The sequence below is a fragment of the Papio anubis genome, chromosome 13 (assembly GCF_008728515.1).
Source record: "Papio anubis isolate 15944 chromosome 13, Panubis1.0, whole genome shotgun sequence".
In the NCBI taxonomy this organism is placed as follows: Eukaryota; Metazoa; Chordata; class Mammalia; order Primates; family Cercopithecidae; genus Papio; species Papio anubis.
In genome coordinates, this window is record NC_044988.1 from 22,520,415 (window position 1) to 22,533,053 (window position 12,639).

General features: G+C 40.9%; 1 protein-coding gene across 6 annotated transcripts in view; it reads left to right on the forward strand.

Annotated features, from left to right (window-relative positions):
* Positions 1–12,639, forward strand: part of TRPM6 (transient receptor potential cation channel subfamily M member 6) — a 181,154-nt gene that overhangs the window by 60,602 nt on the left and 107,913 nt on the right. For all 6 annotated transcript variants that reach the window (XM_031654138.1, XM_003911815.5, XM_021927549.2 and 3 more), the window contains exons 4-6: positions 3,313–3,490; positions 5,400–5,613; positions 11,808–11,932. In XM_031654138.1, coding sequence (XP_031509998.1) covers positions 3,313–3,490; positions 5,400–5,613; positions 11,808–11,932 — 517 coding nt within the window. The remainder of the gene's footprint in view (positions 1–3,312; positions 3,491–5,399; positions 5,614–11,807; positions 11,933–12,639) is intronic.

Genomic DNA, 12,639 nt, shown 5'->3' on the forward strand with positions numbered 1-12,639 from the left:
AAATGTCAGAGAGGCTCTTTTTACTCATCTAAATTATAAGTCTTTCCCTCTATATTTGTATTTTTGTTAGTTTTATTCAACGCGTTGTAGATAATGCATAAAATGATAAATTATTTTTACTTTTTGTTTTGTTTGAGACAGAGTCTGACTTTGTTGCCCAGGCTGGAGTACAGTGATGTAATCTCAGGTCACTGCAGCCTCTGCCTCCCAGTCGCAAGTGATTTTCCTGCCTCCCTAGTAGGTGAGATTACAGACTTGTGCCACCACGCGGGGCTAATTTTTATATTTTTTGTAGAGACAGGGTTTTGCTGTGTTGCCCAGGCTAGTCATGAACTCTTGGCTTCAAGCGATCCTCCCACCTTGCCCTCCCAACATGCTGGAATTACAGGCATGAGCCACTACACTTGGCCTGTTTATCTTTTTGCGATTGACTTCTTTTAATTAGCATAATGTCTTCAAGGTTTTTCCATGTTATAGCATATATCAGTATTTTCTTCCTTTTTAAGGCTGAATCATATACCGTGGTATTTATATACCACATTTGTTTGTCCACTCCTCCACTGATGGACATTTGTGTTGCTTCCACTTTGTGGATATTCAGAATAATGCTGCTATGAACATGAGCATGCAAGAGATTTTTAGTACAGGCATATACCTCATGTGTGTTACTTCATTGTGCTTTACTGATACTGCATTTTGTATAATGTAGAGGTTTGTGGGAACCTTGCATTGAGCAAGTCTATCAGTGCCATTTTTCCAGTGGCACATGCTAATTTCTTGTCTTTGCATCACATTTTAATAATTCTTGCAATGTTTCAAACTTTTTCATCTTATCATTATTGTATCTGTTATGACAATCTTTAATCGGTGATCTTTGATGTCACTATTATAATTGTTTTGGAGTCTCATATAAGATGGGGCAAACAATTAGATAAATGTTATATATGTTCTGACTATTCCACTGACCGATCCTGTCTCTCTCCCTCTCCTTGTGCCTCTCTCTACCTTGAGATGCCACAATGTTGAAATTAGGCCAATTAATAATCCTATAATGGCCACTTAGTGAAACAAAATGAAATAAAGAGTCTCGCATATCTCAGTTTAAATCAAAAGCTAGAAATAATTAAGCTTAGTGAGGAAGGCATGTTGAAAGCTGAGATAGGCTAAAAGCTAGGTCCTTTGTGCCAAACAATTAGCCAAGTTGTGAATGCAAGGGAAAGGTACTTGATGGAAACTATAAGTGCTACTCCAGTGAACGCACAGATGATAAGAAAAGAAACAGCTTTATTGCTGATGTGAAGAAAATTTGAGTGGTCTGGATAGAAGATCAAACCAGCCACACCATTCCCCTAAATGAAAGACTAATCCAGAGCAAGGTCCTAACTCTTTTCAATTCTATCAAGTCTGAGAGAGGTGAGAAAGCTTCAGAAGAAAAGTCTGAACCTAGCAGATGTTGCTTCATGAGGTTTAAAGAAAAAAGCAGTCTCCGTAATATAAAAGTTCAGGGTGAAGCAATAAATGCTAACAGAGGAGCTGCAGCAAGTTATTTAGATGATCTAGCTAAGATTGTTGATGAGGTACCTACACTAAACAAAGATGTTCAATGTAGACAAACAGCCTTATGTTGGAAGAAGATGCCATCTAAGACTTTCATAGCTAGAGAGAAGTCAATGTCTGGCTTCAAAGCTTCAAAGCTTCAAAGGACAGGCTGACTCTCTTGTTAGGAGAGAGTTGGAGGTTTGTAGGAACCTTGGATCGATCAAGTCTACCAGCACCAGTGCTGGTGACTTTGTGTTAAAGCTAGCCCTCATTTACCATGCCAAAATTTTAGGTCCCTTAATAATTACGCTGAATTTACTCTACTTGTGCTCTATAAATGGAACAACAAAGCCTGATTGTCAGTACATTTGTTTGTAGTATGGTTTACTGAATATTTTAAGCCCACTGTTGAGATCTACTGCTTAAAAAAAAAAAAAAGATTCCTTTAAACATATTTCTGCTCATTGACCACACACCTGGTCACCCAAGAGCTCTTATGGAAATATTACAAGGAGATGAAGGTTGTTTTCATACCTGCTAACACAACACCCATTCTGCAGCCTATGGATCAAGAAATAATTTTGAATTTCAACTCTTATTATTTAAGAAATATATTTTGTATGGCTTTAGCTGCCATAGATAGTGATTCCTCTGATGGTTCCGGACAAAGTAAATTGAAAACCTTCTGGAAAGGATTCACCATTCTAGATGCCATTAAGAACATTCGTGATTCATGGGAGGAGGTCAAAATGCAACATTAATGAGAGTTTTGGAGAAGTTGATCCCAACTTTCATGGATGACTTTGAGAGATTCAAGACTTCAGTGGAGGAAGTCACTATAGAAGGTGCTGGAAATAGCAAGACATCTAGGATCAAAACTGGAGCTTGAAGGGTGTGACTGAATCTCATTAAAAAACTTGATTAGATGAGGAGTTGCTTCTTATGGATGAACAAAGAAAATGATTCATTGAAATGGAATCTACTGGTGAAGATTGACTGTTGTAGAAATGACAGCAAAGGATTTAGAATATGACATAAACCTAATTGATAAAACAGTGGCAGAGTTTGAGAGGATTGACTCCAGTTTTGAAATAAGTTCTACTGTGGGTAAAATGCTGTCAAACAGCATCACATGCTACAGAGAAATCTTTTGTGAAAGAAAGAGTCAATCAATGTGGCAAATTTCATTGTTGTCTTATTTTAAGACATAGTGCCCCAGCCACCTTAACCTTCAGCAACCACCATTCTGATCAGTTAGCAACCACCAACATTGAGACAAGATCCTTCACCAGCACATAGATTACAACTCACTGAAGGCTCAGATGGTTGGTAGCATTTTTTAGCAATAAATTATTTTAATTAAGGTATGTATGTTGTTTTTTAGACATAATGCTATTGAACACTTAATAGACTACAGTATAGTGTCAGCATAACTTCTATATGCACTGGGAAACCAAACTATTTGTGTGACCAGTTTTATTGCCATATTTACTTTATTGCAGTGGACTGGAACCAAACTTTCAATATCTCCAAGGTATTCCTGCATTTAAAAAAAAATATTCCCCAAATTATCCTAATGTGCCGCCAAGGGAGAGACCCACTAATAGTGTTTCTAAACTTAGACGACAGTCCTATGTTAGAAATCTAATATAAACCTTAATGTGAAGTTTTAAGAAAAACCATATGGCATCTATACATTACTTTAGAAAAAGATAGAAACATTGCATCTGTTTTCTATTTTGAAGTTGAGTTTTTTTTGGTCTTGAATTTAAGGTGTTACTGTGGCCGACTGGTTGGAGACCATGCTGGGATAGATTATTCCTGGACCATCTCAGCTGCCAAGGGTAAAGAAAGTGAACAATGGTCTGTTGAAAAGCACACAATGAAAAGTCCAACAGATACTTTTGGCACGATTAATTTCCAAGATGGAGAGCACACCTCCCATGCCAAGGTTTGCTAATAACCCAAATTTTTTTGCTGGTTTCTTTTTTTTGAGACGGAGTTTTGCTTTTGTCGCCCAGGCTGGAGTGCAATGGCGGGATCTCGGCTCACTGCAACCTCTGCCTCCCGGGTTCAAGCGATTCTCCTGCCTCAGCCTCCCGAGCAGCTGGGACTACAGGCACCCACCACCACAACCGGCTAATTTTGTAATTTTGGTAGAGATGGGGTTTCTACTAACAGGTTTCTGCCTGTTTGAAGTATTTCTGCCTTCACATTTTTCAATAACTGCACCATTCCTGATGTTCAGAAATTTTAATATTTTAATTTTGGAATAAAGGAATTATGTATCAAGAAGTTCACGCTGGGCACGTTGACTCATGCCTGTAATCCCAGACCTCTGGGAGGCCAAGGCAGGTGGATCACCTGACGTCAGGAGTTTGAGACCAGCCTGGCCAACATGGCGAAAACCTGTCTCTACTAAAAAATACAAAATTTCGCTGGGTGTGGTGGCACGGGCCTGTAATCCCAGCTACTCAGGAGGCTGAGGCTGGAGAATCACTTGAACCTGGGAGGTGGAGGTTGCAGTGAGCTAAGATTGCACCACTGCACTCCAGCCTGGGTGACAGAGTGAGACTTCGTCTCAAAAATTAAAAAAAAAAAAAAAGAAGTTCAAAGATGAATCGGAAATTGTTTTAAATTACTGTCACGTTCTGGAGGATCATGTGTTAATTCCTATTTGCATGTGTAGAGATCTTTGCCTGTGGTTGTTTTTGTTTCATAATTCGTGGTTTCTTATTATCCTTACTTCTTCCTATAAATCTGACTTACTCTTGCTGTTGGTTCACATAAGTTCGAGGGAGGCAAATTCATCTCAGTGTCATTTGAATGATCTGCATTTGCGGGAAGAAGGAAGCCAGCCATGCAATATAATCTTAGGTAAAATAAAAAATGATTCTAGGGCTACCTGCTGGCTTTGATTTCCCTCATCTTTTCTTTTGCTTACATTGACTATTAAAGAGATGACTATTTTGTGAAAAGTATTTCAGAACGAGAGTGTTTTCAGAGGAATAATGGTTAAAAGGTAAAATTTACAGTTTTAAGGGAATGATCAGAAGGTAAAATTTACAATAAATTAAATGTCCATGCTCTTGAATTTTAATTTAAATAATGCAAATATGTGAAATGGTTAAGTAAATGGAAAGCCATAGCATTTATGAAAAATCCCATTTCACCTATTTGTTATAGCTTCTGATGAAAAGGTTTGCTGACACAGTGATTTTGGCCAGTTGTTTGAAGTATTTCTTTCTTTCTTTCTTCTTTTTTTTTTTTTCTGAGACAGAGTCCTGCTCTGTCACTTATGCTGGAGTGCAGTGGCGTGGAGTGAGTGATCTCAGCTCACTGCAACCTCCGCCTCTTGGGCTCAAGCAATTCTCCTGCCTCTGTCTGCCAGGTAGCTGGGATTACAGGCATGTGCCACCATGCCTGGCTAATTTTTTGTATTTTTAGTAGAAACGGGGTTTCACCATGTTGGCCAGGCTGATCTTGAACTCCTGACCTCAGGTGATCCACCCGCCTCGGCCTCCCAAAGTGCCGGAATTACAAGCATGAGCCACTGCACCCTGCCTGTTTGAAGTATTTCTGCCTCACCCCAGGTTCTCTGGAGAGCATTGGAGGGCCAGCCTTGAAAACCAGAGGAAGCTTTCCTACAGTGACCTGTAATTCCCAGAAGGAACTTAATGGGAGCGTGGGATCTTTTAAAAGTAAATATTTCCATTACATGAAGATGAACTTTAAAGAGATCCCACATACTTCCTTTTAGATTTTGGCCATTTCAGTTGCCCTGCTGGGTGCTCATTGTTTCTGTGCCTGGCATATCTTTTTTACAATGTTCTGTTCCCCTACATGTGCTTTTCTTGCAGTATATTAGAACTTCTTATGATACAAAATTGGATCATCTGTTACATTTAATGTTGAAAGAGTGGAAAATGGAACTGCCCAAGCTGGTGATCTCAGTCCATGGGGGCATCCAGAACTTTACTATGGCCTCTAAATTTAAAGAGATTTTCAACCAAGGTTTGGTTAAAGCTGCAGAGACAACAGGAGCGTGGATAATAACTGAAGGCATCAATACAGGTAAAGCTCCCTCCCTCCCTTTCTCCCACCCTCCCTCCCTCCCTCTCTTCCACCCTCCCTTCCTCCCTCCCTCTTTCCCTCCTTCCTTCCTTCCTTCCTTCCTTCCTTCCTTCCTTTCTTTCTTTCTTTCTTTCTTTCTTTCTTTCTTTCTTTCTTTCTTTCTTTCTTTTTTCTCCTAACTGTGAATCAGGTAGTGTGCCACATAATCTCTGCTCTGTAGTGCTCCTAGGATACATGGGGCTGTGAGGAAGAAAGATCCTAGTGACTAGAAAATAAACCCAGAAGAATCATAGATTTTTCCTGGAATATGTTTTTGCCATTGTCAGAATATACTATTTTATTTTATTTTATTTTTTTTTTTGAGACGGAGTCTCGCTGTGTCTCCCAGGCTGGAGTGCAGTGGCGTGATCTCCTCACTGCAAGCTCCGCCTCCCGGGTTCACGCCATTCTCCCGGCTCAGCCTCCCAAGTAGCTGAGACTACAGGCGCCCGCCACCACGCCCGGCTAGTTTTTTGTATTTTTAGTAGAGACGGGGTTTCACCATGTTAGCCAGGATAGTCTCGATCTCCTGACCTCGTGATCCACCCGCCTCGGCCTCCCAAAGTGCTGGGATTACAGGCTTGAGCCACCGCGCCCGGCCAGAATATACTATTTTAATGTAACTTCAGATAAACCTCTGGAAAAGAAAATAGTCTTTCCTGAGCTCCCAACTACAGTAAGGCTAGAAGGGACATGAATCCATGCAAGTGCATAGTGTGTGTAGGCCTGGACTTTCGCTAAACTCTTGTAATCATTGTCAGTTTCTCAGACTTGGGAAATCAGTGATGTGGGTAAAACTTGCATTGTGTGTTTTGGGCATGAGTAAATACTTTTCTTTTTCTTTTTAACTACATGATTGCCAAAACACTCACCGTCTCAATCACTGACTCTTTTACACTCCTTGAAATCTGAAATTCAAGAACTTTATGTGGTGGGCTCTGACCGTATTTCTTTGATTCAGTGTGTGTGAACTGTCTGCACGGAAGGACAACCTGGGGAGCTTTTAAAGTACTGATGTACAGGCTCTTCCCCAGATGAATTAGAGGCTTTTGTCCAGAGCTACTGAAGCATGTCAGCCAGGATTGAGAACTAGTGATTCCATAAACTCTTGTCTCTTACCAATTTGTTACTAACCTGTGGTTTTCTTTCTTTTTTTTTTTTTTTTTTTTTTTGAAACGAAGTCTTGCTCTTGTCACCCAGGCTGGAGTGCAATGATGCAATCTTGGCTCACTGTAACCTCCACCTCCCTGGTTCAAGTGATTCTCCCGCCTCAACCTCCCAAAGTGCCGGGATTACAGGCGCCTGTCACTATGGCCGGCTAATTTTTGTATTTGTAGTAGAGAAGCCATATTGGCCAGGCTGGCATCGAACTCCTAACCTCAGGCGATCTGCCCACCTTGGCCTCCCAAAGTGCTGGGGTTACAGGCGTGAGCCACCGTGTCCGGCCTAACCTGTGGTTGTCTATCTTCCCTTTACTTTTTTCTCTTTTGGTTTGGCATGCCCTGCCCAGTGTCTCCTATCAAATTTTGCCCATGTTTTAAGATCTACACAAGATGGCAACACACCCATGTAACAGCCTCCTGAATATCTCCACTAGAGCTACTCACTTTTGTCTTTTAATTTCTACAGCATTTACTGCCTGTAGCACTTGTAGAATGTTGATATTTTGCCTTACAGGCTAGGATGAGTCAGTGTGTTAGCTCTCCTTCTGGTTGTGTACTAGAGGCCAGGGCCTGAACAGCTATCTGCCTAAGTATTTAGCACCTTGTACTGAGGTAATAAAGTTTCTTTTGGCTGAAAAGGAATGAAGGAAGTGAATGACTGAAAAAACAAAGCAAAATGAAACCAAGGGATTTGGCCCATCACAAATAGGTAACGCATAGTTTATTGTACCTGTTTTGTAGAGATTGTTTCACATTCTTGGAAGAAACTGAAGTTGGCAGAATTCTAAGTCCATTGTATAGTCCTTATTTGATTTCCAGTAAAAAAGTGGGTGGGTAGGGAAGTTACACGTCGTTCGTTAAAAAGACAGGCTTGGGCAAGGCTTTTTCTTTGAATAACTAACTGCATGTCATGCTTCATTTTACTTAATGCCTTAAAAAGATCATTGAGTTTATGGCCAGCTAACCTAAAGGAACACAAATAGAGTAGTGTGAAGATGATTGGAATACTTCATATAAACAAAAGAAATGGGAAATGAGAAATACTTGGATCTCTGCTAAACAGTAGTCAGGCCAGATGCAGTGGTTCATTCCCAGCCTTTTGGGAAACTGAGAGCTAGTGAATTACCTGGGCTCAGGAGTTCGAGACCAGCCTGGGAAACATGGCAAAACCCCATCTCTAAAAAATTACAGAAATTAGCTGGATGTGGTGGTGTGCACCTGTAGACCCAGCTACTGGGGAGGCTGAGGTAGGAGGCTTACTTGAGCCTGGGAGGTCAAGGCTGCAGTGAGTTATGATCATGTCACTGCACCCAGCCTGGGTGGCAAAGCAATACCCTGTCTTAAAAAAAAAAAAAGGGCCGGGCATGGTGGCTCACACCTGTAATCCCGGCACTTTGGGAGGCTGAGGCGGGCGGATCACAAGGTCAGGAGATTGAGACCATCTTAGCTAACACGGTGAAACCCCGTTTCTACTAAAAATACAAAAAATTAGCTGGGCGTGGTGGCGGCCACCTGTAGTCCCAGCTACTCGGGAGGCTGAGGCAGGAGAATGGCGTGAACTCGGGAGGCGGAGCTTGCAGTGAGCCGAGATAGTGCCACTGCACTCCAGCCTGGGTGGCAGAGCGAGACTCTGCCTCAAAAAAAAAAAAAAAAGAAAACAACAACAACATAAAACAATCAGTCTGACCTGATTCAACCACAGCTCCTCTGTGGCCTGGCTGCTTAAGGATTAGTCCCTGGACCAGCAGCATCACCATCAACTGAGAGCTTGCTGAAAGTGCCTATTTCAGGCCCCACCCCAGACCTGCAGAATTAGAACCTACATTTTAACAACATCCCCAGATGATTCCCGTGCATGTTTAAATTTGAACTCTGCTTATGAGCTTCTGTCTATTCTTGACAGGCTTCTCAACCATAGTTGAACATAATTTGGCATGAATCTTTGATATTTACTTAAATTGAATGCCACAAGCCTTAAGAATCTACTATGTGAAAAGCATTTGGATAGGTGTTAGGAATGAAAGAGGAGTAACATGGACCCCGGATTTAGTGATGGGTTGGGCTGTGACAGACAAAAAGCAACTAGTGAGAAATTAGTGCTGACTGGGTTATAGTTGAGATTCAAAGGAAGTGTTTTGAGAATGCAAGGAAGAGGGAGATGAATTCTAGTTTCAACTGAGGGCACCTTGGAAGTCTTGGGAAGGATATAGCACTTGGCATTGGTCTTGTGGGAAAGGTAGGAAGTGGCATTAGTAAGAAGTGGCAGCTCAGGGTTAGGCACACAGCTAGAGATGAAGGCATGTGTAGAAAGAAGTGATAAAGCTCCTGGCTGGAGTGTGTGCCATGTGGCAGGGGACAGGGACTGCACAGGAGACTGGAGCCAGATTGGGTGCCATTCTGAAGTCTTATTCTCTACGTAGCAAGGAGCCCTGAAAGGAATTTGAACAGCAGGATGAATAGGGCGATAACATGGTCAGATTGGGTTTTATGGAGAGTCTCAACCAACGACATGTATTAGGATCACATGTAAGGTGCTTAAAACAATAACAACAATGTTGGCACACCATGCCAAACCATGGAATTGGAATCTCTACTGGGGTGGATGTCTCCACGCTTGATATTGATGTGTGCCTGTGATCCAGATCCCAGATTCTAGAGATGGCTCTGGGAGAGGTTCAAAAAACTGAGTTGGAAGGGAAGATGCCAGGAAAGAGGAAGTGATTTAGCTGCTAAGCATCAGATCCATGCCATATGCAGGTTACTTTTCTTTCTGTGCTAATGACACATATAGGGTCAGTACCACGCATAGGAAGAATAACTCTTACAAAATGCAGTATAGTTATTTAAAGGTCCGATCAAGCCAATCTCAAAGGCTACTTACTGTATGATTCCAACTACAGTATGTGACATTCTGGAAAAGGCAAATCTATGGAGACAGTAGAAAGATTAGCAGTTGCCAGAAGCTGAGAGGAGAGAGGGATGAGTAGGCAGAGCATAGAATATTTTCAGGGCAGTGATACTAACATGGTGGATATAAATCATTGTATCTTTGTCAAAACTCATAGAATGTACAGCAGCAAGAGTGAACCCTAATGTAAACTGTGGACTATGGAGAATAGTCATATTCTATTAGTCATGACCTTATAATGTAGGGTCATCAATTGTAACACATGTACCAGCCTCGTGGGGGATGCTGATAGTCAGGGAGGCTGTGTTTGTGTGGGAGCAGGGTGTGGCATGGGAACTCTCTATACTTTTCATTCAATTTTGCTGTGAACCCAAAACTACTCTAAAAAATAAAGTCTATTCTTAAAAAGGGTCAGATTGCCTAAATTGGAATCCAATCTCTACAAAATCCAAGCTCTAAATAAATTGTCCAAAGCTCTACAACCTTGGACCATTTATTTAAACTCTCATTGCCACAATTTTTGCCTATAAAGTGGATTTAAAAAGTTCCTACTTAAAGTGTGAATACATACAAAGGTAGCCAACACTTACTGAAATCTTACTGTGTGTCAGTAAGTGTTGGTTACTGTACTAATTACTAGTATTAATTCCAGAAGGGAAAACATTAACATATTACTCCACAATGTATTAGCTTTGAAATATTTGTGTATATAAAACTATTAAGTTAGTTTGCCTTAATGAGCAAGGGACATATCTGCAGGATGTTTTGCTGGAACATTGGGTAAGATTAGGGATTAAAAAACACCATTCTTAATAGGAGAATATCTTTGCAATCTACCCATCTGACAAAGGGCTAATATCCAAAATCTACAAAGAACTTAAACAAATTTACAAGAAAAAATCAAACAACCCCATCAAAAAGTGGGCAAAGGATATGAACAGACACTTCTCAAAAGAAGACATTTGTGCAGCCAACAGACACATGAAAAAAAGCTCATCATCACTGGCCATCAGAGAAGTGCAAATCAAAACCACAATGAGATACCATCTCACACCAGTTACAATGATGATTATTAAAAAGTCAGGAAACAACAGGTGCTGGAGAGGACGTGGAGAAATAGGAACGCTTTTACACTGTTGGTGGGACTAAACTAGTTCAACCATTGTGGAAGACAGTGTGGCAATTCCTCAAGGATCTAGAACTAGAAATACCATTTGACCCAGCCATCCCACTACTGGGTATATGCCCAAAGGATTATAAATCATGCTATTATAAAGACACATGCACAAGTGTGTTTATTGTGGCACTATTCACAATAGCAAAGACTTGGAACCAACCCAAATGTCCATCAATAATAGACTGGATTAAGAAAATGTGGCACATATACACCATGGAATACTATGCAGCCATAAAAAGGGGTGAATTCATGTCCTTTGTAGGGACATGGATGAAGCTGGAAACCACCATTCTGAGCAAACTATCACAAGAACAGAAAACTAAACACTGCATGTTCTACTCATAGGTGGGAATTGAACAATGAGATTACTTGGACACAGGGCAGGGAACATCACACACTGGGGCCTGTCAGGGGGTGGGGTACTGGGGGAGGGATAGCATTAGGAGAAATACCTAATGTAAAGGATGAGCTAAAGGGTGCAGCAAACCAACATGGCACATGTAGACGTATGTAACAAACCCGCTCGTTGTGCACAGGTACCCCAGAACTTAAAGTATAATAATAATAATAAACCATTCATAATGTTAGGGCTGGGCTTGCTGAGGAAGGACAGTGCACAGAATTTTGCTTAGGCAAGAGTAGGGTCGGATCTGAAGTTGTAGGCGGAAATTGCCCAAAGTGCTCAGAGGAACATTGTTCAGGTAGAGAGAGATAATGATAAGAGGAAGTGGTGTCCAGAAAGAATACAGGAAGCTGAAGTATCAGAAACTAATTCCACTGTGCCAGCAACTCTCCCTAAGAATAGCCCTTTACATATGCTTGCCTATTTATTTGTCTCTTTCTGGCAGTCTCTTTGTTTTACACGATTTGTGACTTAAAGTTTGACTTCTAAACTGGTTGTTCATAGGAGTGTCCAAGCATGTTGGGGATGCCTTGAAATCCCATTCCTCTCATTCCTTGAGAAAAATCTGGACAGTTGGAATCCCTCCTTGGGGTATCATTGAGAACCAGAGAGACCTTATTGGAAAAGATGTAAGTAGACAATCCTTTCATAACAAAAGCAAATGAACACATGTGCAAATTGCCAACTTAACACTGTACCTGGATGTCTAATGAATGAACATCACAGATGTAATATATTCACAACCAACTCCTGACTTTCTGCTGCTTCCCTCACTCTATCTTAGAAGATGACAGTCCCACCCTTGCAGTTGCTGAAGCCAAAAGCCTTGGACTAATCCTGGAATGATCTTTTTCTCAAACTCAAACTTGATCCATCAGTTCCACTTTAAAAATATATCTAAAATCTGATTTCTTCTTCTCACTACCTTTGCTGTTACTGAGTGAATCCGAGCCACCATTATCTGTCTCCTGAATGATTGCAATAGCCATCTTTACTCTTACCTTTGTCTCCTAACAGCGTAGTCTCAACATAGTAGCCAGAATGATTCTTTTAAAATATACAAATCAGATCATGCTATTCCTCTGTGCAAAACCCTTCAAGGACTTCTGTCTCATTTAAGGTCGTAGTCAAGGTTCTTGAAGTGGTTTGCCCATAGTGAAACAAGGGACATTCTTAATTTGGCCCTCCTAGTTCTCATCTGTTATCTTGTATTACTCTGGTTCGTTCCTTCTTGTGTATTGATTCTTTGATCCTATGTATTCTTTTAAAGGGAATGGTCTTGTCTCAGTCTCTTTGTAAGACTAATATAATTTTTCAGTAAAATATCAGCTATAAG